General features: G+C 36.2%; 2 protein-coding genes across 7 annotated transcripts; one reads left to right on the forward strand and one right to left on the reverse strand.

Annotated features, from left to right (window-relative positions):
• The first annotated feature begins 39 nt into the window (after positions 1–39).
• On the forward strand, positions 40–4,551 carry Taf11 (TATA-box binding protein associated factor 11). Its single transcript, XM_074105496.1, has 5 exons — positions 40–190; positions 437–541; positions 1,097–1,550; positions 1,744–1,928; positions 2,298–4,551. Exons 1-5 carry the CDS (start codon positions 139–141, stop codon positions 2,429–2,431), a joined length of 930 nt encoding a protein of 309 aa, XP_073961597.1. The 5' UTR covers positions 40–138; the 3' UTR covers positions 2,432–4,551.
• Positions 4,552–4,610: 59 nt separating this feature from the next.
• LOC141440900 (uncharacterized) lies at positions 4,611–26,539 on the reverse strand. Of its 6 annotated transcripts, none has more exons than XM_074105491.1 (11): positions 25,755–26,539; positions 15,045–15,368; positions 14,772–14,801; positions 13,759–13,895; positions 12,172–12,371; positions 11,042–11,166; positions 10,742–10,889; positions 8,849–10,558; positions 7,001–7,372; positions 6,691–6,923; positions 4,611–5,889 (listed from the first exon to the last, which is right to left on the reverse strand). In XM_074105491.1, the coding sequence occupies exons 1-11, from the start codon at positions 25,804–25,806 to the stop codon at positions 5,681–5,683; spliced, it is 3,540 nt and encodes a 1,179-aa protein (XP_073961592.1). In that variant the 5' UTR covers positions 25,807–26,539; the 3' UTR covers positions 4,611–5,680. The 6 variants fall into 6 exon arrangements, with proteins under 6 accessions (XP_073961592.1, XP_073961595.1, XP_073961596.1 ...); XM_074105490.1 differs by having other exon boundaries at positions 4,635–5,889; positions 6,992–7,372; XM_074105492.1 differs by lacking the exon at positions 25,755–26,539 and adding an exon at positions 23,979–24,539 and having other exon boundaries at positions 4,635–5,889; positions 6,992–7,372.
• Positions 26,540–27,810: the final 1,271 nt, after the last annotated feature.

Raw genomic sequence — 27,810 nt, forward strand, 5'->3', positions numbered from 1 at the left:
GTACGATACAAACTTCGAGTTTCGAGTTTCATAGTAGTCCTGCTGGACTGGAAAATCTGTGGTATTTTTTTATTTTGAGTGCGGTATCTAAAAGCTTACCTTTGAATTACGTTATTGCCGCTGAAATAAAGAACCGTAATGGCAGATAACCCAGGCAGCGATAGTTTATCCGAAGCTGAAAGATTAAGAGGTACAATTTAACACTTGAATTCGCCACTTGTTTATATTCTACTATTTTGTATTGTACTTAGATTGTACTATACAGTTCAGTCGACTTATTTAATTATATTTGTTTACTCAATTATTCTACTTTCATTGTAGGAAAGAACAATTATGATATGTTCATAATAGGGCACTTAAATAAAACTGACTAAACTTTTGACCTAAATCACGCTTGTATGGAAGTAAACATTGCCACATTCTATTTTAATTTCAGAGGATGAATTAGCCCGAGAACTGGAGCACAGCGACTCCAATGAAGACGACACGCAAGAAATATCCTTGGAAATAGAGGAGAAGCTTCTCAAAGATGAACCTGAATGTAAGATTTTTTGCACTTACCTTATTTGATTATTGCACTAAAGCTCCTCTTGAATTATCTCCTGTTCTTGGCGTTTCTTCACATTGTTACTTAATCACTGAAACACCCAAGGCAGGCAGTACTAGAATCCACTATGAGGCTCATTTGATCATCCTAACTTCCTTATCCTTGCTAATATTATAAATGCGATAGTTTCTCTATTTATTTGTTACCACTTCACATTTAAACTGCTGAACAGATTTAGATAAAATTGGGTATGAGATAGTTTAAGACCCTGGGAAGGATATAGATTTTTTTTTCTTATAAAATTGCAGTTTCCGCAGGCTTGTGAGAAACAAATATTTTGCAGATGAAGTTGCAGGCAAAAACTAGTATTTAATAAAAAATAATGATGTGTTGCTGTAACATGTTTATCATCATCATCATCATGTCAGCCAAAAGATATCCAAAGCTGGACATAGGCCTCCCCCAAGGCTCTTCACTCAGACTGGTCTTGTGATCCACCGCAATCCTGCAATCAAACATGTTATTCCAATGGATTGTTTTGAGTTTCAGATACAACATTGGTTAATTATGAAGAAAGTACACCAAGTGCAACTAATGCTGAAAGTGAGCTTTTAGAAACATACACTGACAGCATCCAAAATGTGGAAACAGTCCATAGAGCTGATGAACTGGGAAATATCTATTTAGATAGCTCAGAAAATTTCATCAACTCTGAAGTAGACACTATAGTTGATCCTGTAGATAATTATGATTCCTATATAACGGATTATACATTTGACAATCAAATTGGTGATGGCAGTAGATTAGAACCCAATGGAGAAACAAATGACAGAAGTGAACCTGATGAATTGAAGGACAGTATGGTCATGCCTGATATGAATGACTTTCAACAAGGTGACTCCAATTATGATTCTCAGACTGCTGAGGACATGCTCATGAGTGAGCGGGAACGAGAAAAGAAAAGTAAGAAAGAATTAGAGGAAGAAGAAAGAGAGAAGATGCAGTAAGTTGTATAATTTTAACATGTTTAATATGTTCAATAAAAAAAGATAAATTTGTAGTGGTTAATTTTAAAGCCTCTGGGTGTTTTGATGTGTTTTTACTACAGTCCACATTGAAAGCTAATATTTGTCGTATTTTAGATATTAGTTATGTTGATTAATTCAAGTAAATTGAAAAAATGTATAATTTTCCAGAGTACTAGTCTCAAACTTTACTGAAGAGCAACTAGACAGATATGAGATGTACCGAAGAGCTGCCTTTCCTAAGGCAGCAGTGAAACGCCTCATGCAAACCATTACTGGCTGTTCTGTGGGCCAAAATGTCGTCATCGCCATGTCTGGCATTGCAAAAGTGTTTGTGGGTGAAGTTGTTGAAGAAGGTAAATTGTTGTTCAGTATTTTTATCACAAGCTAGATTTTTAATGAATCAACCAACCAAGGATGGGAGGGAAAAGGATCCCTAATGTCAAGAAATAAGTTATTATTTCACTGCATTATTGTTGGGAGCGCAAGTGTATTTTTTGTCTAATATTTCAACGAGGTTTATGAACACTGATTAGGCCAGTCTCTTGGGGAAGCACAAAATAATATATCTTGCATTCCCTCATCTAGTGCCTTAAATAAATTGATCAATTAGTAGCAAATATGTACATAGTTGAACTATGTTTTATTTTAACAAATGCATTTACATATTTATAACTAGAACCTATGATAAATGATACTACATGTTTAAATGCTTTTCTTTATAGCTCTTGAAGTACTGGAGGCATCTGGTGAAACCGGGCCACTGCAGCCGAAGCATTTACGGGAGGCTTTGCGTAGATTGAGAATGAGAGGCACCATACCCTCAAGGAAGATACACCGAAGTATGTTCAGATTATAATGACGATCTTGAAATCTCATCTAAACTAAGCATAATTAGGTTAGGTCTCATTTTACCTTGATTTCGTTATACCCTATTACCAACATACCTAGATCTCAAAATAACTTGGTGTCAAAATGGCTGAATCCCAAAATACCTAATACTGAATTACGGCTGAATTTTAAAATGTCATTGTCTCATAATAACTAAACTGTGATGTTTACACCTTCATCGCAAAACAACCAAATCTCAAAATACCTAAATATTAAAAGGTTATACCTACACCCTCAGACAGTTATCATGACAGTTAAACTAGAATTAACTAAATAAAAGCTTGTATAAAAATTTAGGTATTTTGAGACTGTGACATTTTGCCTCTCCGGTGTTTAAAGGAAACATTCATATAAATATTTAGTCTTTTCGGAAATTGGACGTTTTCGGTCAGTAATTATGACTCGTTCATTTTAATAATGCGTCAATTTGATATTTAGGCATTATGGGATCATGGCCATTTTAAATTTAGTCAAATTAGTTAATAAGGCATTATGTAATTTTGTTTTAATGAACCCTAACCTATAATTATTGAATTGGACTACACTAATCGGTTTGCTATATTATGTAATCAGTACACTAATTTTGATATTTGAAAGAAAGAAAGAAATAGTTTATTCACTCTTCGCACATCTCAGGCTCTCAGCGCGCTTCATATTTTATTCGCTTCCCCACGTCCAGTGGGCAAAATAGTGACCTGCGATTCCTGCAAATTATGAATATAAAAAATAAATCTAGTGGTGACCTTAAGCGCAGATAACCAAGAAAGAAGATAATAAGCAGAACTTTGGGGGCCCAATTTCTTTTTCGCATTAAAGATGGTTACTTAGCTGCGCCACTGCCTACAGCTATCGACGCGAAATGACGAAATGAGCCTAAAACGGTCAAAAAAAACTTTTGTATTGTATTAACCCTTATCCAAGGCCTGCAAATTTAGATGTGCCACCACAAAATAAATCCTAGTTTTAGGTTGTTTACCTATGTGGGATTAATTTAAAAACGAAAATTATGTTTAACAAATTCAAATGATTTTGTACCTTATTTTATACTAAGAAGGTTGAATATTTATGTACATTTATGTGGTTGTTATATGCACTATGCCTGGCAAAGAGTTTTAAGAGGATTTTTTGATGGGAATAGACATCAGTCTGCCAGCTGTCAGCAATATATTTATTAGTGTTGTGATATAGTTGGTTCTACAAGATACTGAAATCAACTAAAAATTTAAAATGTGAAAGAAATATTGGAAAATATTTAACCCTTTTCCAGGCATAGTTAATAAAAGCGACCACATAAAGGTACACAAATATTCGACCTTGCTAAATTTACAATAAGCCGTTGTGGCCTGACCTATCGCCTCTCAAGCAGAGGGTCGTGGGTTCAAACTCCGCCTCGCACCTCGAGTTTTTCGAAGTTCATGTGCGGAATTATATTTGAAATTTACCACGAGCTTTGCGGTGAAGGTAAACATCGTGAGGAAACCTGCACAAACCAGCGAAGCAATTCAATGGTGCGTGTGAAGTTTCCAATCCGCACTGGGCCCGCGTGGGAACTATGGCCCAAGCCCTCTAGTTCTGAGAGGAGGCCTGTGCCCAGCAGTGGGACGTATATAGGCTGGGATGGAAATTTACAATATGGTATAAAATCAATTGAAATCGTCAAAAATACTATTCGTTTTTAAATGAATCCCTCATAGGTTAACTATATAAAACTGTCCATTTTGTGGTAGCGTATCTAAATTCGTCGGGCCTGGAAAAGGGTTAATTAAAAACATGTTTTTATAAATGACATTGAAGTACATAATCAAGTGCACTGATTAAAATTTCTCCCTAAAGGGAGGGATATCCTTGGATCTTTTATTTTTTACATAAAGCATAATTGCAAAAATGAAACTGTGCATGTCACAACACAACAAATAATTATTGAAAGATTGTAAATATGCCAAATTAAATGAGTAAGTGTTATTGTAGAACAGAAAGTTGAATTTTCTTTTTTTATTATTTGTTACATGGAAATAACTAATAATTAGCCTGTAATTATTGATTAAACTTAATTTGTAATTGTTTATAATAAATGACGACTAAATCATCCCTAACTTTTTTTTTAACTTCAAAGAAAAGGAATAGTAAAAATCATTTAGTTTTATTGAAATGTTAATTTATTACATGATAAATTGTTATTTTATTAAAACGTAATATACAACAGTAACTAAGGATTATTTATAGTTCAAAAACTTTGAAAATAAAATCAGTCTTGTTAAAATGGCCAACTATATTGTAGTCTGGAGACATTAGTGGAAATCCTTAGAAGGGTAATGATCAATAATAATAAAAAATAAAATAGTGTTGGCTAACAATCGCAAAACAAAACCTAAAAATTCACACAAAAAATTCCATTCAAAATCCAGAGATAATTGGCACTTAAAATTAAGATTTATTTCATGCAACAAGAAAAAAAATGTTTTTGTTACCAATTGTTTACGCATATCACAGATATTTATATTCCAAAAGTTTCCACTGGTTGTTTTGGCATCAGTTGGAATCAGTAATAATAAACATAAAACTTTTCAGTCAACTAAAATCACTGAACTGAAATATAGAATATTATATTAATTTATTTTTAGTCTAGCTACATAGAAAGGCACAAATTATTTAAAGTAGGCATTGGTAACATTGTGAAAATTGAGATTAAATGCTATTTGTTCAAGACCTACTTATAAATCGTTTTTATCTTTTGTAGAAAGATTCAAAATGTTACATTACTTGGTTTGGTCCAGTGATATCTTTTATTTCATAATAGGGTACTTGTTTCAGAATAATTATATATTTATATTCTATCTATTTGTTAGAAATAAGTAAGTCGTACAGATAAATAGTTATGTAAATTACATAAATACGTGCACGTGTAATTCATAATTGCAAAAGAAGCAATTATAAAAACGGTAGTCCAAGAAGTCGATATCATCGAAAACAGTATTCTTTGATCCAGTATGATACGACAATGTATCAGGCAAATAATCTACTCAAAAACGCACCTAATGACTACATGCATTCAATACTTATTTTAGTATTTCGTCAATGAATACATGAAAATTACAGAGCAGAATTACATAGAGCACAACCAGAGTTCCTAGTAACGAATAAGCTGCCGACGGGTGCTCGCTACTCAAACGCGTCGCTTATGAGATATGTCACCTCAAACCGCTAATAGTAAGACTAGTTAGACCACGAGTCGCTTGACGCCGCACTCAATGCAGAACTTGGCTGCGTCGACGGGAAACTTGCTGCCGCACTCGTGGCAGAAGCGCGAGAGCCGCGGCGCGGGCGCCAACTTGTGCAGTGACACTTCGGAGCTGCTCGAGCTGAGATCGGCTCGCGGCCGCCATGTCGAACTGCGGCGGGAGGACGCGCGAGAACTCACGCGCTTCTCTGAAAACAAAAAGCTAATTTAAAATATTATCTTGGAAGCATTTTTACTAATTATCCCAGAGCCGTTAAATCTGTTTAGGGGCTGTTTCACCATCCATTTATTAGTGTTAACTGACGGTTAATTGTGATGCCGTCTACGTCTATTCGAACAAAACAAATAGAGACGGCATCACATTTAACCGTCAGTTAACACTAATCAATGGATGGTGAAACAGCCCCTTACTCTAAGCATTTATCTAACTGAATAATACGGATATGGAGACAAAACTTGAAGGGAAGAAAGAACATGTCTAGTCACCTAAGCAACTTTTTGAGTTATAGCGGTTTGAAAGTTAGTCATCACAAACAATTACTATGGTTACCATTTATTCAAAAATTAAAAAAAATATGTTATATTGTTTTCAGATTATTTAATTCAATGGTAAGTTATAGTACTTTGGGAGCTCTACATATTGAAGTTAAAATCGCAATTTTAAAAAAAGGTTACTAGGCATGTTCTTTCCGTGGACCGTTCACTTATTCTTTATAGATTTTTCCCTTCCATGTAAAATATGAGTTAGTCTTCTAAGAACTTAATCCTAACGTAACGATCATTCCCCCGTCGCAAGCCAAACTAAGGTCCTGACAAATGCAACATCTTATAACATGTCCGAAAAACAGAATCTGTAGTTATTTAGAGACAGGTTGAATTTCAAAATAGAACTGTAGTTACCAAGGTATTAGACAGAGTTTGTCGTACCCCAGTGTGTAAGCCTCCTTAATAGTAAAACAATATAAAAAAAAAATAGCACGTCTTTTTACCGTGTATTTGGTTGTCAATATCTTTGTGCGGCGTATGTCGCTCGGGTGGTTGTATGGGTTCGTCCAGCTCCGCGGATCGCTCCATAGCCAGGAATTCCTCGCTAGAGACGGACCGTATCTCGTCCTTGTGGCTGCAGCTCGAATCTGATCCCGCCGGAATTTGTTCCAATGACGACGGACCGTTTGGATCCTTCGTACACACGGATAGTTTTGAAGGAGATATTCTGTTGAGACTGAAAAAGGTAGGTGTTATAAATATTCTGCAACTCTCTCGTATGAATAATCATCACACTATAATTACCTGACTAACCTGCTATAAGCCGAGTCGTTGCTAGATTTCCCATTTGGCGTGTGGTTTCCGTTTGTGCCGTTTTCGGACTTCCCACTCTTCCGCTGCGTTTTAAGCCTCGAGTCTTTTTTCGCTGTTCCATTATGCATTTGCATATTATAATGATTCAGATCCTTGTTCGATTGGTTTATTTCGTTCCTTTCGGATTCATAAAATTTATCGAAATCTTTCAAAGACTGCATTAAGTCTCGATCGAGTTCATGTTGCTCAGATTTGTGGCGAGTCTTCCCGTTGTCCATTTTCGTAATATTCTTCTTTTGGATGGAGTCGAGAAGGGAGGTGGAGCGTTTGACGGAGGAAGGGAAAAGGCTTTCACTCACGATATTGTTACTGCTAAAATTGAAAGATTTGGAGTTGGTAACAGGAATAAGGCCATTACTGCTGGGGTTAATCAGTTTAGGAGTGGAGCTGACGCTATTGAAAGCCGAGGTTCGGTTACTACCAGCCAATTCAGACTGCTTCACGACCCTAGTGGTAGAACTGCAAGTTCTTTTATTCTCAGATTTTCTTTTATGAATTTCCTCGTCAAAGGTAGTCATGAACTCCTCGAGGTCAAATTCCTCGAATACAGACTCTTCGCCCCTGGTCAAAGCTTTTGAAGCTATGCTTTGCTCCAAAGATGACATAATTTTATCGTATTGTGCACTTAAGTTATCTATAGGTGCACCTACTATTTTATTACTATCATCTGTGTTATTATTGATATTGTCTTTTTGGGTTTTATTTTGTGCCTCAATGTTATCATTTAATTCGTAATTATGATTTTGTATTCTGTTAAAAGAATCAAATTTAGAAGGCAAATTTTCTGTAGTTAAAAGGGACTCCATGCTACTAATAATGTCAGGGTTATTTAAAATAGTGTTAACATTTATGGGCAAGTTGTCATTTTCATTAATGAGCCTGGGGTCGATGTAATTACTGTCGGTCATGGAAGAATTGTCATCAACAAGTATTGTGTCGAGATTAACAAAACTTTGCTTTTCATCCCCATCTCTTTGTATTTTATCCAGTTTGACAGGCTGTTTAATAGTTGTTCGCTGAAAGCTGTGATACATAGATGTAGCGATTTTTGGGATTTTATCTTTTAGTTTAGGTGTACTATAACTGGATGTAGTGTAACTGGAAAAAGATCTATTGAGATTATTATTACGATTAAAGTTTGTTTTGTCTACCATACTAATGTTCTCTTTACTGGATTTAGTGAATGTCGTGTTCAATTTTGGACTAGGTTTTTTATCATTTCTATTAATTCTAAACGAGCTACATCTGCCGCCAAACGTGCTAGTATTATTGTCGTTGTTGGTGCTCCCAAAGGATTTCATTCTTTGCAGTGTTGGTGTTTTTTGATAAGTTTTGTTGAGAGTATCTTTTATCATTTTGGTATTTTCAGTACGAGGTTGGGACAATGGAGCTTTATCCTTCGCAGGACGGAGGATGGGAAGAGTTCGGGTGAGGTCTTTGGAAGAGCTGAGATGTTTTTTAGATAAATTCGTGTCGGAAGAAAGGAGCTCTTTCATCTGCCTAGCAGCTGATACAAATGGATCGTACGCGTCGTCGATTCTGAAAAAAAAATCCGATGACTAGTACAGAAATTCACGGGTTTCTTTACAATATAAATATAAATTGGCTTTAAGTTAAGACAAAAACATTTTCATTGTAAGAATACGAAACCTTATTTCGATTACTTTATGGCTGAAAACTTGAAAGTAACGAATGATAGATTTCAAGATATACTTATAGGTAGGAACAAGAAAATAAGTGGTATAAGTGGAAATAGTAGGGACAGGAATTTGGAGTACTAAACTTAACCTTTTTTGTTCAATCCGAGGCAACTTTAACGGCGGCGCCTCCGAAGATATTGACTGGGCATCGCTTTCACCGTTGTTCTCTTTAACGAAAGTTTTGTTTTCTGTGTCATTTCGATTCTGTTCGCTAAGCATTTTATATTGCCTGTTTGATTTGAATATCTTCTGCATCCTTTTCTTAGTACACACTACTTTTTTTTCAGGTCTATTATTCTCCTCTATTGATGGTAGCTTCAATTTTGGAGCTTCAATATTACTTTCGCTGATCTCAGCCTTATCTTGGTTTTCCTCGTAGAATTTTAAGCCATAGACTGTGATGTGCTCCATATTAGACACTTTTTTTTCTTCTAACTGTTTTACTACATTGTCGACTGTATCACCGGCTCCATTAAGCAATTCCTTCAAGTCACTTTTTAGGTTTTCAAGCGTATCAGAAAAGTGTTGCTTAGGTTCGGTTTTACTGGGCCCTTCTATACATTTATCAGTCATCGCTTCCAATGAATTGGTTCTAGGTGTGTGTAAACTATCGAGGTGCTTTTCCAATGATACATCGCCTTGATTGAAATCGTGAGAACTTATCATTTTGTCCGTCAAATTTATAAATTCGTCCAGGTCTGCAGGATTTTCAGTGAATTTTGTATATGTATCGCCACTTCCATGCAAATACTCGGTTTCATTATTTTCGGAATAATTTTCATCATCAGTTTTGATTCCCTCGGAATTATCAAAATTGTCGCTGACGTCTCGTTCGTAATTGTCTTCAAAATGCTCGGCAGACAAGTCATGACTTTCTCCTAAATTATGATCACTTTCTAATACATCATTAGGATCATAGGTTTCTAATGTAACAGAATTTGATTCTGATTTATTTTCACATTTAATTTTTGATTTTGTATCTATTTTAACTGCTGTATCAGTTTTTGCATCAAAATTATAGTCGTTAGTTTCTAACGTATCAGATTGTACGCTTGAAATGAAACTTGTTTTAGCTTGAATATCGCAAGAGCTGACCATTGTAGGATTTTTATATAAAAGTTCTAACTTTTCATCTGAGACATTGTCTTTAATATTTCTGGCACTCATGTCTATGAAATCAACAAATGATTCTTTATTTTTCGTTTTATTGCCGGATTTTGGTTGTTTTATATCGGGATTATCATGAATCACACAAGGCACACAAAGAAGTTCTGTATTGATGCCGACTGAATGACAAATTTTGTCATTTCCAGATATTGTTAAACAATCTTCTAAGCTGTCAACACTCATACTGTTTTCTTTCGCTAATGCATTCGTATCTCTCGTTGTGGGTCTTTTAATAGGTTTCTCTTTAACTGTTTTTGTTTTTGTAGGTATTTCTATAGAAACAGGCAGTGACGCAGTCTTATTCTTATTATTACTAGGCTTTGTTGCCAACGGTTTCAAAATGCCTTTTACCGGCTCTTTCTCAATACATTCAGAAATTTCATCAACGTTCTCTTGTTTACTATGCACTTTTTTTAGAACAGGTATTTTTCTCTTCTCGTTTTTCTTCTTTTCTTTTTCTTCAGCAGCTTTCGCTTGACGTTCATTATATTTGTTGGCAATTTCCTCGAGTTTTTTAAGTTGCTGTTGCTTTTTAACAGTCAGCTTGTTAACTGGCTTGTTCGGTGGCTTTTTAATGTTAGGATCGGTATTACTTTGTTGGACAGTAAGAGTTTTGGGTTCTTGGTCGTTTCTAAGGAAGGGGAAAGGAAGGAAGTATATAGGTTTGGTTTGACTCAGGGAACAAACAAGGAGACAGGAATGACAGTACGAAAATTACAATAAAGAAATAAAATATAGCAATGGAGGCGCTTCCTTTCCCCTTATTTGCTAAATAGGCACAGCTGAATTAATTACAGTGACAACGAAAGCATACCTGGAACTGCTAAGATCTCTCGCTAGTCTGGCTTGCCTTGCTTTGACATTGGCATCGCCTGATGAGTTATTTTGAGATGTTCTAGAGTTCCTAATAACTGGCATGTGAGGTGAAGGCTCATCGTGGCAGTCATTGCTAGACATAGATTCTGTAATAAAAAAACGCCAAATAATATTCGTGAGCTTTTTCGACAAATAGATTACTTTCTCGGTCACTCTTGGTGCGTACATATCTTTCAAGTGATATTTACATGGATAAATTTAGACTCAGCGGCTTCATAAGCAGTAACGGGGTCCGTACCTGAAGCTCTACCCCGTCTGTTCCTGACGTCGCCGTACTCGCGGGGAGGCGGGGGCGAGACTCCCCGCGACGACTCCACAGAGGCCGAGCGGCTGTTCGACGACTTATCCCGAGTTTGAGACGATCTGAAAATTAGACAATCAATGATACGAGCTGTTTCAATTAGATGTACTATTTATTAGTTAAGTAGATCGAGGTTTAGTGTACCTTTATAATCGTGTTCGTGTAACTATTAGAATCCCTTCGTGTCGTTAAATAATATGTGCAAAAAGTAGGAAAACTAGCACAATTGTGTTAAGTAATCTGATAAATAAAACGATGTCAATCACAATGCAAAAGGATTTGAAATTTCTCACGGCTAGTTAACCGGCCAACATGAATGATCAGTTGATCAGTTTGAGGGGCTTGTTTCAAATAATACGATTAAACGGTCAATGCTTGAAAAAAAGTTAAAAAGTGTGGGTAATTTTGCACAAGAACTTTTAGCACAAGTTTTCCCTACAGTAGGCCGACGCCTTTGAAGTTGAGCGATACCGCAGCCTGTATAGGTATTCACGCAAGTAAGGAAGGGTTGTCGCAAATTTAAAATTTGGAAGGTAGATATCTTTTACGAATCGGTACATATTGGTATTGCGAAATTACATAAAACAAAATGAATTAGGGGTGGTATACTTACTAGGGGTAAGAAGTATTAAAATTATACTATTTTTGAAATATAAAACATTTTTTTTACAAAATATACTTTCATAGATTAGTAACCGACAAATACTTTCGGTTTCTAGACTTACGGACTTCCTGTTATTGAATTTAATTAAATAAAAAATAAATAACTATAATTATATAAATAGATGAAATCTTAGTTCCTTATTTATGCGAGATGAAGATTTGCATGCACTCACAGTACATGTCGTATGCACCATAATAAATTTTATTATAAATTGAAATGTTTAAAAAACGCGATAGCCCTAGAAGACATATCCCAAGCTACTAAGAACACGGCGAAGTATGCAGCTGGGGCTCCTCCCACCCGCGTCTCACCCCTCACGCCCCGCACGATTGCTCTGTCTAGACGTCTCCGTCGGATTACTGTAGGGAAACTTGTTATACTGTGCTTTTAGTATAAGCTTTACCGTCTCCCGCGCACCAGCGGCGCCTTGTACTGCGTGCGCGCATTGAGCCGCTGCTTGGCGTCGGCGACGTGCTGCGGCGGGTGCGCCGGCGCCGCGGGCAGGATTTTCGCCTTGTCAGCGCACCACTCCACGTGGCGTTCGAACGCGCGCACGCCAAACGCTCGGCTGCAGTGCGGACACTTCTGCAGCTCCGCCGTTGGCTGTGTAAATGATATCAAAGTTATTATTATTATTGTTAGACTATTCTGTCTCACTGTTGAGAAAAGGCCTCCCCCCGATACTTCCACTGTCTCTGTCAACTATCAAAGTTAAATATAAGATATATTTGTTACGGGATATAAACAGTGATTACCGATAATGAGATGCCGATATTACAATGCCTTTAGGGGGAGACCTTTGTTCAGCAGTGGACGGCTTCCGGCTGACGACGATGATGATATATAATACAGTTCTAAGCTAGATTCGAATTGCTTTCATATAATAGGCACATAAATATAACCAGCAAATTATAGAAACGCAACACCAAGTTACTGGACTTTAGTCTAACGCTAGTTCACTCCGTTCTGACACAAGCATCATAAGCATGTAGATAAAATGTAAAAAAAAACAATTAATATCACCCGAGACTAGACCACGATCGCTGCAATGTGGTCGAAACATAGAGGTAAATTTAGCAACACAAAAAAAGTCATTGGATATTTATTATCCTCAGACTGATGCTTAGACTCAGTTGTAATAATGCCTATATAGAAAATTGGAAATGTTCAAAACTTTTGATAAATGTAGTTACAACCATTTACATAAGCATTGAAAAATAAATTCCTCGTGTTTGCCTACGCGAGAGAGGCTGCAGTCTCGAATTCTAGATTGTACCTATTTATGACAAGATGAGAAATGTGACTTAATAAAACGGCAGTTTAGCATATAAGCGAACTAACGCATGCATTATTAAGCAAATTTAAATAATAATGTTAAGTTATTTTGAATTTAAATATTCTTTTCAACAATTTATGAGCAATACTTTTAACAGCGCGCTCGCTTAAAAATGTTAATTATAGCAGTAAAACTATCTGGAATATTAATTTTTGTAGATGTAGATGTAGAGGTTGTTTTTGGTGCCTGACTGGTTTGTACACAATACCTACCTACATTAGAAATGTTAATGAGCATTTACAATTAACATCACAGTATGGCACCGTACGTATGAGGGGAGGTAACTATGTCAGTTTATTCTCTGGTGACAGTGACAACATAACTACATATAGTTATGACGACAGCTTACAATTTCTTAAGCTTAGTAATATGTTGAGCAATTACAAAAACGTGGGTCTGAAACAACCTATATAGGTTCGGTTGGGTACTCAACTCAAACAATGTTCACAAGAGAAAAAATATAACAAGTTAGTGGAACGAATCATAGTTGATATTTTTTAATGTTTCATTTGATTAAAATGGGGTTATTTTCATTCGCTGTTAGCCAAACACGAAAAAAAGTATTAAAATTGCGTTTTTTGTTCAATCCCATTATTAAAATGAACCTTGACGTCAATATTGACGAACTACAAACAAAACTATTAAAAAAAATACCTTCATTATATTGGTCCTCACAGACTGAGGTTTAGGCTTCGGAGTTACTTTGGCAGTGTGTGGGGGACTCTTCTCCAGAAACGGACTATTTTCTGGCAATCCGAAGTTCTTTGGCAAGTATTGTTCCAAATCCGTACCTGCAAAACAACGGTCATTAATCGAGTGTAAACTAAATATAAGCCTTAAAAGTTTGTGCTCATTGTGGGCTTCGTTCAGTTTATAAACAGAAATGACGCATTACGAGTATTATGTCATATGCTCTAGCTCTAGACAAAAGATTAGTAAGTTATAACGCATCATAATTATAGTCAAACAACATTAGACAGTAGCATGCAGCGTGACTATACACTAAACTTCACTTTGTGCATCAAACATTAGGAACCTAACAGCCTAACAGTCACAACACAATCACTAACAACGATAACTATTATACTAAATACCACAAACAAGTGAATTTAAAAACAACTTAGTTTTAATTTAAAATATGCTACTTGTTCTTTTACCGGCGGCATAATGTCGCGTATAGGTACCTACATATTTTTGCAGTTGATTGCATTGCACCTAACTAGGTATTGTTGTATTAAATAAATTCTAAAACCAATTGCTACCAAGCTGCTTTCAGTAATCAAGCCAACAATTCATATTAGTAGGTCTGAAACTAAATTGTTATATTGACGAGTTCTTAATTTTAACATGTCAAATATTTATCAAAAAAAAACAAGTCCGTCGTAATCGTCTAGCGTTTATAGAGACAGTTCTCAATTCAAATATCATAGAGTAGTTAAAACCCGTGGGTGTCTGTTAGCAAATATATTTTGAAATTAACAATAGTAATACCTATGCAAATAAGGACTCTGTTTTTGAAACGTTTGAATCTCAACAAGGCGAGATAAGGCTTTTGAATGAGACTCGTGAGTGTTAGTATAAACGTTCACATAGGCTCGAGGTTGGTGTTAAATGAGAGATGACAGATAAAGACAGTCGACAGTTACGTAAACTATCCACCCACTCACCGGTATTAACACCATTCGCCGCTGGCAGCCCTTATTACCCACAACAATAAGGTAATCATCAATATAAATTAAAATTAAGCATGCACAAAAATAATTTTCAAAACTTTTAAATGTACATTGAAGTTTAAAAAATAATAATAAATGAGAACTTATGCACAAAACTTGAGGCGCATAAAAGATTGAAGAAAAATGTTTTACAAGAGCTAAAATTAAATTAGTAGCCTTGCCACCTCAAAGAAACAATTTCACAGAAAAAGCATGATAATTGTGTACCTTCGCGTCTTTGCCGCGAAGAATCAAAAGTCTTCCTCTTCTTGACGGTCATCTTCTCGCATATTTTGACATGTTTCGCGAGGGACTCGGCGACGAAGGTTCTTCCGCATACCGCGCACGGGATGAGGGAGACGGGTCCCGGGGGCTCGGGGGCCACGGGCGCCACGGGGTGTGTGGGGACCGGGGGCGACGGCGGGGGCCCCACGCGTCCTGGTGGCGGCGTGCGCGGGATCGGCCGGAACGACTCCACGCTGCCCGGGGAGGTCGCCCCTGCCGGCTCCGGGGACGGCGATCGTGAAGACTTCGAAGAATGGTGCCGTTTACCTGAAAAAGAAGAGTAGCTTTCTGTCCAGGGATGGGGAAACTTTTTCCTTCGCGTGCCAATATACACTAACGAAATATATATGGCGGGCCAAGTTGTTGCATTTTTGGCTATGTTATTTACTGAAATAAAAATATTGATGTGTTTTCTGAAACACTAATTTATTGTGCAATATTTTCGATTTTCGCTCATCCCGCCCGCGCTCGTGAAACAATGCGTGTTTGTTGTATGCAAGCTGGCCATTGCCAATGAGAATAACATTTCTAACAATACGAAATCTTCTCTTGATTTTTGTTTGATGGTCGCGGGCCGGATTTCAAGCCTTCGCGGGCCGGAGATGGCCCGCGGGCCGCAGTTTCCCTATCCCTGGTATAGTCAATATCTGACATCTAAAAGATCATCGACATATGATGGATGTTCAAAGGCCGAGGATGTCTAATATTCATGTCTGACTAACAAAAGCTCGTGTACCTAGGTCGATAAATGTATTACTTTTTGAGCTCATCAAACAATGACTGTACAGTGTCTTACTTGAGGAAATACCAACAAATGAAAACGGAATGTTTAGCACTAGCAGGTTTACCAGTCAAGGTCAAGTGTAATGTAACCTTACTACTACCTACCGAACTTTTTTAATGGACCGGTAACCAAAATATACTCAGGAGCACAAAATTTGGCCCACTCTACGTACAAAATTACCTATTTCTGCATACATTTGAGGGTCAGATTTTTTGCCGCTCAGTATATCTTTGAATGCGTTCTGCTCTTTCCAAGTCCCGTAATCCAATAGCAAGCAAATGCTATCTAATATTGATTATGACGATTGACGAGGTTACATACTTACATATGATATGCTCGGTAAAAATCACAAATTAGGTGTCAAACGCATACAAGGGCGCCCGCGACCATGACGCAAGCCGGCCACAACCTCCATATCGATTAGGTAAATTACAACCTAGGTCACGCGATCTTACGAGCCACTGAAATAATAACACCAGTAGCAAAAATGGAGCTATATGGAATCATAATTTTCAAAGTGTCGTAACGAAAAATAGCGATCTAACAAAAAAGAAGAGCGAGAAAAACAATTTACTTAAATCTAACTTTATAACATTGAATGAAGCAGTGAAGCTAGTGAGATACAAATGTACAAAGCATATGTGTCCATCTAATAATACAAAAGTTTGTAGAATTAGAACTGTAGACACAGCGGCTGGCTCTAAGCTAATTAATTCTAAGTGGTGGGTGAGAGGCTACTTCCTTTTCATGGTCGCATTTGTAAATGACACTTCATTCCGGTAATCAAATTATCATTATTCCTATTCAGCTAAAGTTTAAATAAGATCCGCGAATTCATCGAAGGAGGCAAAACCAGAATCGCGACCTTGAATCTCACGAATTTATACAAAGAATTTGACAGCTTAATGATGGAAGTTATTCATTTAAATATTGATCGTTTAAGACGCCATGTTTTGGACGGTTTCCAAATGGTCAGATTACGCGGTAATAAATCTCCAAGTTTATCAATGAGTCGGAAGTTTTGGTTTGACTGGGTAGCTGAACTCGGGAGAAACACAAGCGCATGCACATCCCATTTAAGGAGGTTGCGTGGTTGAGCACGACTCGACTGCTAATTGCCTGTATCGGTCCCCTGAAGCTTAAGAGGATAATCTTTGATGCTGAGTAAAGCGGATATGATCAGGATTAAATAGGAGACTAGGCAAAGTATGTTTAACATTATGTACAACATTTTACAAATACACAATGCTTCCTAGTTAATCGATTAAGACTATCAAGTCATCGTTAGTATCGTTCATTATTGAAGAGTCCTGGTGCTTCACCACCCGTTCCATCGCATAAATTGCTTAGCAGCTGTGTTAAAATAATTGCAATTAAACCCGTGAAATACTTGTTATTGAGTAGTACCTAACTCCGGTGGTCAATTGTGGTCTTCACTTGTCTTTATCATGAGTTCCACTTCACCAAATGATGATGTTCAAGAGCAAATGCACGAGTTACTACTGAATATATCGAAAATATCATTGGTGTCCCTACAATATTTGAAGAGTTCCCTCGATTTCCTTAGGTACACATCTGTGTACCTAATCGTCGAAAGTCTATAAAGGCTAGACTAGACTTTATTTTTATCTTTTTAATTTAGAAGATTGGCAATATCGCGGTTAATTAAATAAACAAATTCGGCAATGCATTGAAATTCTTCTCCCGCACTAGGATCCACATTTACGACCATTCCGAGAACAGATTCGTGGTGTCGGACAAGATTACGTTATGCGGTAGAGTTACATCGCGCGTGCCGCGAACGCAAATTGCTACAGGTTTTATCCACCGATGGATGGGATAACAAGCAGGCTCTGTCTTGCTTGTCGGACTTCAATAATCATCAAAAATATGGTACAAGTTAGAAGTGGCTGCTAAATCGTTTGCATTGATACCTGTAATATCAAATAAGGTTTATGTGTGACGTATGTGCCTTATCTATTGGAAGAAGTTTTATTATTTGACGCGGCATTTGATAAGATATGACTAATAGCAGGGAGTGACCCATATTGACAGTATTCCTAGTTAGATTCTGTTCCAGACCGAGTAGGTACCTACTTGTTTAGTTTAGTTTTAGTTGTATTTCTTTAGTTCATGTCATGATTGTTGAAATAACGATCTACAATGTAAAGTGAAGACTATTTTAGACACACGTTATTCACGTCATATGTGGGAGTGTATCATGTCAATGAAATAGTGATTTGTAAATTGTTGACATTTGCTTAACAATATTGACACGTTTAAGTGAATTCCCAGAGATATCAAAACGAAGGCAAAATTCATAAGGCGTAATCGTAGGCGTAGGTATATTCAAATGTATGTGGATGTACTTTAAACTTGTATTAATATACCTAATTGCCTTACTAATATACATAGAACACGACGTAAAAACCATTCCGCTTGCTAGAGGTGTTTGTACGCAAGGCGTTCTTATAATTGCATCCAAGCCTGCCCTGAATATCTTCCACTCAGATCGTATCTGAAGAGGAACAAGCCGTGTTAATTGAACCGGATATTTAAGCGATATTACCTGCTCATAAATCTCTCAGTTAGTTTCAAAACAACAAGATCAGTAATTGCATGCATAAAGAATTTCGAAATTTCGTGATCAGTACCTAAGCGATCAAGCCGTTTATTACAGACAGGGGAGAACCAAGTATCTAAGTAAAATTATTCGAGGGGTGACACCATAATGATGATAGTGCCAAGCACTAACCGGTACCAACTAAGGAACATGGTCACCATGGACATTAGTGTTTGTAAAGAGAGCGCTATTTATCTAACGCGGAGGTATTCTTAGAATTAAACGTGGCTGTGATGGACAATATAATTCTATGACAAGACGTGATTTCAAGGTTGAACACGATGTTGTGAGGAAAACATCTCATATATTATTAACGTTATTATGTAGGTTGTGGATATGAGCACATTCGTCGACATAAATGGAAAGACAACAAACATAAATGGCAAAATGATACAAGAAGTAAAATAATGACTGATAGTTCATTGCACTAACCAATACCAACTAAGGAACATGGTCCCATACATTATGTTTAAAGAGAGCGTTTTATCTAACGCGGTTTATTGTTAGAATTAAACGTCTATACCGCGTAACCAATTTAGAAGAAATTCGGTTGAACACGATGTTAGTCGAGGAAAACATTCGTATATTATCCCGTTATTGCATAGTTGCAGGATATGAACACTTTGTAACTAAGGGACCCCATACATCCCTGTATTTCTTTTATTATTATTTTTTGTATTTTTTTTCATTGTAGTATAAATAGTTTTAAGTATTTTATTTGTAATTATATTTTTATGAAAAAATGACTTTCTGCCAAGTTTCTTGCGGCGCATTCTTCTTGGCAATGATGGTCTTTCCGAAAGCGCTGGTAGTTTAAAAAAATGACGTGTAAAAGTACCCATTGCGGCCTATTTACTGAATAAATCATTTGAATTTTTTTTTTTGAACAAATTCTACGCGCTGACGAAGTCGCGTGCAACAGTTAGTGTCTTATAAAGCTTCGAAACGACAAGCGTTTACAATATGGTACACAAAATAAAACATTTTCATGTGCGTATATGTACGGAATGTTCAAGGGAGAGGTCACAATTAATTAGTATTCCAATGGTTCAGCAAACCGGAAAGTGTGCGGCGGAAAAGAGTCAAATGATAAAACTAAAGCTCGCTCACCTAGTGAACGTGTTACTTACTAGAAACTTGATTCAGAAGTTTCTAAGAAACTTCTCACTTTTCAGAGTTACATAACCAGAGACTTTTCGTTGCTAGACAAATGCATAATTAACCGAGTCACATAATCATAGTAAGTACACATTGTAACGAATTAGATGACGAATTGTATGAGCCAGCAAGGAAAGCGTATCAAACAAAGTTTAATTATGAACTACGAATTAGGTATGTATTATTGCGTGAAGAACTCAATAAAGCACAAAATTACTTCCTTTGAGTTAATATTTCCGATGAAGATTGCATAGTGCCTCGGTTTTTGTAAGTTCTCTTCAAACGTGACGAAGTGTTTGTGGTTGATTCCAGGGTTGATGTGAAACACGAAGCGAAACAAGATCTCACGCAAAAGTACTGCTAGGAAATCTTGACTAAAGAACTTTTACGAGCAAGTCTCTAAACGAGTCATGAGTATGCTGCATGGTAAACTGAAAATCTTTTGAAACGTTAGGTATATAATTCTCATTACTCATTAACTTGTATTGTTCGAGATTTGCTCTGCGTCCGACACAATACGAAGAAGTGTCTCAAATCAAAGCAAAGAAAGTTGCAAGCCGGCTCTCAAACAATTTAGAGTCCACCGCTTTTGAGGAAAAGGTTGTGTTTTAGCGTCTTGAAGTGAATTGTGGCCGTGAGAACTAACGTATGCAAACAAGTAGGTACTGACATATGCGTGAGTTACTTCGCGCGTTCGCTCCCGCGCCTCTTACGTAAATAAAGGTCAACTAAGCGAACAACATTCCATCTTTTCTGTTGCACTTTACGCTAGACTACTGACAATTATTTAAAGTTAAGTACAATTATGTAATCCTCGGTCGATTTTTTCAAATAAGTAGTTTAGAATGTGGTTCATTTAAATAGTTCAAAATTGTGGTTTATTTATATTTTAGACAATCATATTCTATACTCAATGCCGTATATAGATTCCAAAAAAGTTACCAAAGATGGTCGAAAGTCACTGTCGCAAGTGTCATTGTCACTGTAACGTTCCAGATGTAACAAACCCATACGCAAATCAATTAAATACAGTCATAATAAAATATTTTGTTGTTATTTAAGTAAATCCCAAGTTTTTGGTGTTTTCTATATACCTACGCATACCGTATTGTGTACAATGTGTATTGCATATGAATACTTTGGTTTTGAACTATCCATGTGCCAAAATGTATTACTATCAATTGAGCCATTTTTACGAGTTTGACTGAGAAACATATAAACTATTTTTTACACTGCGACTAAGGAGTTACGAACTATTTATTAGTAATAAAAACGACAATAATAGTGATATGAATATTTATTAAATTTTCAATTTCCGAAGAATTTAGTTCATCCTCATCCGTATTAATTATAAAAGGTTCGACCACATCATCAATTAAAACATCTAACTGCATCATTCTGTCTTCTATTTTAATCACATGATCAATACACGATCTCAATATTTCTATTTGCATATCAAAAATATTTATAAATAGTATATAGGTACGCAAATTATAAGATTAATAGTATCCAAATGTTGTTAAAGACCGAAATATTACCACTGTAATATGAACTTTTCTACTACAAAACAGTTTCAACCAAGTATCTGTAGGTGAAATTAATATTGAGATGAAATTATTTATTTATGCAGTTGCATTTAATTTAAACTTTACAATTATATATTTATGTACATTATTTAGAAAAGTTCAAACTTACCGATGCAAAACTTTTTCATTTTATTGTCAACACATGAGTGCAAAACAAACTGCGACAAACTGTCATTGGCCAGAGCCCAGACACAGTTAAACAGGAGGGAACGTATGTTCAGCAGATCGTTAAGCCAGTTATGAAACCTAATCTTTTTATTTTTCTTTGGTACAGAAGCCGATCTAATTTCAATAGTAGATACGAGGCACCTATATAGACGTATATTTAAATCCGTTTACCTTTACTTTCACGAATTTCATTTGCCCGAATTTCACTTGCCATGTTGCCATACCAACGTTTGCCATAAAATATATAGAACCGTGCTGTTATCAGGTTTTTTTTTAAAATGTCATCATATAGAATGCAGTAGGTTAGGTTAGGTTAGTTTAATATCAACTCTGAATAAATTACTACTTCAGAAATAAACTACTTTATGGCAAATGTAAATTCTAGAAAACGATAGAGAACCATTTAAATCATATTTCAAAGTCTTACGCCACTAAATCAACAGTAATCTCATCTATCTTCACGCTCACTACCGATCATCGATTTCCGTATTCTAAGACGCCTGTGAAAACCAATATTATCGGTGGCTCAAATATCACAGAAAGTTCGAATCTTGTACTCAAGTAATACAATACTTACTACAGTTATGTACCTTTCAAATGTCAAATCTTTAACTACGCGTTTGTCAATTTCACAATCTTTTGTGTCATTAAGACGAAGCAGATTCACTTTTGTATACCTACTGCTCAAAAGAAAATAAGGGCCACGTGGATTTTATGGGTGAAACGAAAATACGAATAAATATAATTATTTATAACATTCCTTGTGGTTTTATTAAATGCAGTACATAACACAGTAAGTACAAGTACTTTTCATCCAATTAAATGTATTCAATTAAAAACGCAGCATCGATACAAACCGTGATGCGGTTTAACGATGCGATAAATGATTAAGTAATTGTATTTTTTCTTATATTAATTAATAAATATAAATAATAAAAAAATATATATTTTTCATTTCATTTTACCGGTGAAATTCAAGTGGCCCTTATATTCTTTTGAGTAGTATATCGTCACTGCCTTAAAAAAAACTCGTACCTCAAAATAAATATTTTTTCTGAGTGAACTTTATGAACATTATATCAAGGTCAATTTTGTTGACATATTGATTTTAGATAGGTATGAGATTTTTTCAAAGTAGTGACGATATGTTACATATTTAATATAAATCGAAATTATTTTTAGCAATACATTTGCATTGAATGATATGATATTTCTTTGCGCAAGTGTCTCGGTGTGGGCAGCGCGATTCTTGACAACAACAGACACATTTAATGATAATAATGATGAACTCTTTTCTGAGGTTAATAAATAATGATGATTAGACAATTTCAGAATGTTAAGATTTTTACACACACAACGAGAGTTTAAAATCACATTTAACAAGACCACTTTTAATCCCAACAATTGTGTCATTTGCGGACAATAAAGTGACGCCATAACTTGATATTTGACCGCAATGAATGCAAGAAAATATGTGATATAGGGTAGTAATTATGGAAATATGTGATGTAGCATTAATACGCCGGAAAATTTAAAAACCGGCCAAGAGCGTGTCGGACACGCCCAAGATAGGGTTCCGTAGCCATTACGAAAAAAATCAAGTAAGTAATATTATGTGCGTTATTAAGTAATATTATTTTCGGCAATAACTCAAAAACGGTATATCCGATCATGCTGAAACCATTTTCGTTGAATAGTAGTTTACAAGATAGAGAGGGGGGGGGGCACAATTTTTGCTACTTTGGGAGCGATAATTAGTATCTTTGCCGAAATATGAAGATCATACTACTGCTACGTGTATATAAGCGAACCTGTTACGTAAAACAACCGACGGCACGAGACCACGTTTGAAAACCGTTAACAGAAACAAACATTGGCACGAGCGTTTTGATACTATCACAAATAGTTTAACGAACACGACTCTGAACATTCCCACGACCACACCCGGAAACGTAAAACAAAAGATATGACGAAATTGTGCAAAATGAGACGTGAGATGAACTGACAGGTGTCTGATTGATTTCATCAGACCAAAAGTTTATTAGCTAATACAAAGTAAAGAGTCACGAAGCGCACGAAACTTTATAATCATCATTAGAGTCAACGAAAGGTGAATTGATGATGTCGGTTACTGAAAAGATCATGTGAACTTATTGACTATGTTGACATTATGATTGTGCTGACAACAAGGTTCATCGCTTGTATTAGATAAGGTTGTTCAAACTCAGTTCTCACAGTCAGTTGCTTTAAGCCTTTTATAAGCACTAGAATTTTGAAGAAGCTGTAACATTTTACAAATTAAAAAATATAATTATTTAGTTCTTAATTTACTAGCTTTAATTTGAGTTCTTTTAAATTTACTAGGATTAACAGTAGAATATTCTCAAAAAATAAAATGTTTGATATAGATGACGGAGAAAGAAATGTTACAAATGGTTAAATGTAAACTATATGTTATTTATTATTTTATTTATTGTTTAACTACTACTCAAATAGTTTATGGATTGACCCACAAACAAGTTATACAATACGAACACCTAATACTAGGAATACTCTACCTTTTTTCCAGCGAAATTTCAATCCGCACGGCATTTTCAGTTAACTTAGACACACTCACGAGAGAAACATGTAACCTTCTTTACACTATCTCAAACACTGAACAAAACAATTGGCGTAAGTACTACCTAAGCGTTTCACATATTTATATACATATGGCGTCGCATAGCTCATGCGGTCACACCACGTGCTTATCAGTTTGTAAAACTCAACAGTTACTATTACCAAGGCAAATAATGCCATATAGGTACAACCACATACGATACAGTTCTAAGTGTTGGTCGATGATAAATATGTGAAAGCAAGTGGGTATATCTGAACTACATATATAGAAGCTACCTACGAAAGTAACAGAAAAAAGTCGTTCTTAAAAAATTAAATAAATAATCCCGAGTCCGAGTCCGTTTAAATTCAGCCATAGAAGTGAACACGACCAAATGGATTAAAATGTTAAGCTAAATAAAGTCAAGTTGATCGGAGATTCGTAGTTATTTTGCAAACTAGTAGCAATTTTAAGTTCGAATATTATTTGGAGGTATTAATTATAAAATAAACAGGATCGTCCCGTCACAAAATATTGATACGAGTAGGTAGAACTTCCGCGTCAGTTAAACATAAATTAAATCAGCGGGTAAGTAATTATGTTAATGAGATCATCATAGTGGTTACAATCTATAGCATCATCAAAATAAAGATTCGATAAACAACACAACCGGCATCAAGTCGGTCACATGTACAAAACGACAGATGAATGAAAATAGTTTACTTTTTTGCCGTTACAGCGAGTGAATGTCGCTCAGGCAGGGTGCAACCCCAAGTGATTTAATGCACCTTTCTACAGGCGCTCTCAACGGGCATGTTATTGTTACTAGCAGCTGTTCATTACTATCAGATCCCAAATCGGTACCATAAAAAATCCTAAAAAAGTGTTGGTCGAAATAGTTTATTTCAGGGGTACCTACTATTTAATTTCTAACCGACGTACACGACTATATCTCCACTCCTGATGGCTAGTGCTGAGGCACCGACTTCAAACTAGTATCTGGATTATGGTTAAATAGGAGAGAAAGGAGAAAAAGGTTTATTATTTTTTGCTTTTCGGTTTTTTCGGCGTTTTAATTTTTTTGTTAAAAGTTTTTATTTTATACTTTTTTTTTTAATGGACTCACTTGAATGACATGAATTAACAATTAAACAGCTCATTAATTACAAAGTGAAATTGATGTGATGACGTCTGTAATTAAAGAAAAATTGACTCTCTCCTGCCATTTGTCGCGTATAAAAAAGGCGGGCCCTACAAAAACTTGTCAGCTCTGGGTAAGATTTTATCTCCTATTCCAAATAGGTGATCGCGTGAAGCAATTCCATATTATGCACTAGCATTATCATTACAAATGAAAAACATAAATCAGAACTAGAAATTATAATCGATCAAACAATTAACGACTGAAAAATGTTAATAAAAATTGTATTGAATGTTACGTGAAGAACGCGCGTTATAGCCACTTTTTAAGTAAGAGTAGAGTAAAAGTGACGAATTGAATTATGTTTGGACTTGTATAAAAAAATAGAGATATAAATTACTATTCTAAATTATGGTGCTGTAGCTATATATTAAATTAATTCTATATAATCTCTAAAGGCAAAGGAAACAGAGATCGACTGTAAATCACACAACTAATCGCCGGGACGTGACATTTCGACAATCTGCGAAGTTTACAAACTTAAACTTCCTAACGAGAAATACCTCGCTTCAAAGGAATAGAGACATATATTACCTTTCTTCGAGCCGAATATCGATTTAAGCTTCGATAAAGTCCTTTTCTTCATGTTTTGTCAACTATTACAGCACTACTGCACCAATTCCACAAGCTACAGTAATAGACATCGGATCACAACAGACAGAAATACACTGGCACCACGACCTCAAGTTTTTCAGTCTGACACAGCTTTTTGCTCCTTTTAACGTTCTTATTTCCGTGCTACGAAAATAGTCCCGCCGCTACACTTGCATCGGTGCAGACGCATCAGGGATCACTCATACGCACAACACAGATCAAACGCGATCCCCACTTAATCCACATTAAAACCCAAAAGGAGGACGGAATACACTACTTTCCGCGCGTCGTAAATTAGGTTCGCACGAACACGTCACATCACTATGCTTGCAGATTTTTAACAAACACCGGCGCCCCTATTACCAATTTTAATTTTATCAAGTCACCTCGCCGTGTTATCATATGTAAGCACTATGACTAGGTATGTAGCGATAACGGAGTTGTTAAAAAACAGGGTACATCAAACGTAAGCACGAGTTTACATCAAACTGTTAAGTTGTATACTGACTGAGGCAGATATACTCGTATATTATACTACGTAAATTAGGATCGTAAACAAGAGAGCGGTACACGCGCGCGGCGTCACTAATCAAAGGTCGACACTGCTGTAGCTAAGGTTTCATAACTCGCCGGCCGTTTATGACCGACGTATCAATCGCAGCGAGAGTATTCCTCCAGTGGCAACAGGAACCATCGCAGCGGCGGCTATTCTTGGGCGAGCAACGAACGCGACTAACTCCGCAGCAGCGCGGGCGCAGCACGCGAGTATAATAGAGAGCTGACCGGTATACGTATGACACAAAAATGGTTACAGATCGAACCCCCTTCGGTTAACAAAGTTCAGCTTCCGTCTAAATTCAATCAAGCGTTGAAATGAGAGCATTCCATAAGGACCGTTCGGCCCGTTTCAATGGCGATGCGATGACAACACCGGAGACAACGTATCCGCTGACTCTTTTAAAAATGGAATTTAACTTATAGCACTTTCAGGAAACGTGCAGCCGGCTCGATTAGGTAGGAGTGTGGGTTCGGACCGCGCATAAATCACAAGGGGTGCTACGTTAGCCACTCGAGATGAATATAAAAGCTTAGGTAAGTAGAAAAGGGACGGAAAGTGGCAAAAAATCGTGTGAGGAATTCTCGAAATATGGGAACTTGTCGATGCAATTCAATTTCAAATGCGCTTATTTGAAGAATAAAATCGTCAATTTATTAAACGCCACAAACGGCACAAAATAAGTGAGCAGCAGAAAGGCTTATTAAACTGTCGTAAAAGGCATTATAAACGGTTATGGTTATGGAAACAAATCACACAACGGGACGTAACGTAAGAAACTCATTAGAGACAGTCCCTAATTTATATCCACTTTAGTAGTCGGTCGTCGAGCTTCAAACGGAAATATTACGCATCCTCCATAGTTCAGCTCTAATTTGGTCCTGACGAAAATTGTTTCCTCATGCTTGTGAGTTATGTTTGCCATTAATTGTGTTTCAGCGTTATTGTTTGAGATTATTAAAATCAACAGTTTGAATCGTTACTAGTTTGTTTCGACTCTAAACCTAAACTAACTCTAAACTTTAGAGTTTCATTGCTTGTATTTATTTCAACTTCTTGTACTTTTTTCTATACAAATCCAATAAGTAGGTACAAAAACTTAAGAATATACTAGCTTTATGATTATGAATTAGTGTGTACAACATTATGTAAGATGTTGAAAGGCTAAGAATTACTAAATCTCGTACAGCAGAAACCCAGACAAAATCACAAATAAATGAAACCAAACAATGCAATCGAAAGCACAAAGAAAATGTTCTAAAAGCGTAAATAACCGGCACATTGTGTTAGGTGCACTGTACAAAGTGTGTTAGTTTGTTATTGTTTAGTCTTACCATTAGATTGTTTGGATAAGTTGGCCGGGTGATTTCGAAAGCTGCATTTACAAATATCGTGTCACAGCAGCATTATGTGTGAAGGTCAACATGCCTCATCTACCTA

The sequence above is a fragment of the Choristoneura fumiferana genome, chromosome 23 (genome assembly GCF_025370935.1).
Source record: "Choristoneura fumiferana chromosome 23, NRCan_CFum_1, whole genome shotgun sequence".
Classification (NCBI taxonomy): Eukaryota; Metazoa; Arthropoda; class Insecta; order Lepidoptera; family Tortricidae; genus Choristoneura; species Choristoneura fumiferana.

Coding starts and splice junctions, on each gene's coding strand:
- Taf11 (XM_074105496.1), top strand. CDS start 139: ATGGCAGATAACCCAGGCAGCGATAGTTTATCCGAAGCTGAAAGATTA. Junction 542..1,096: donor TCTCAAAGATGAACCTGAAT/GTAAGATTTTTT, acceptor TTTGAGTTTCAG/ATACAACATTGGTTAATTAT. Junction 1,929..2,297: donor GGGTGAAGTTGTTGAAGAAG/GTAAATTGTTGT, acceptor TTTTCTTTATAG/CTCTTGAAGTACTGGAGGCA.
- LOC141440900 (XM_074105490.1), bottom strand. CDS start 25,806: ATGAAGAAAAGGACTTTATCGAAGCTTAAATCGATATTCGGCTCGAAG. Junction 11,167..12,171: donor CCGCTGGTGCGCGGGAGACG/GTAAAGCTTATA, acceptor TCTAATTTTCAG/ATCGTCTCAAACTCGGGATA. Junction 5,890..6,690: donor TATTGACAACCAAATACACG/GTAAAAAGACGT, acceptor TTTTGTTTTCAG/AGAAGCGCGTGAGTTCTCGC.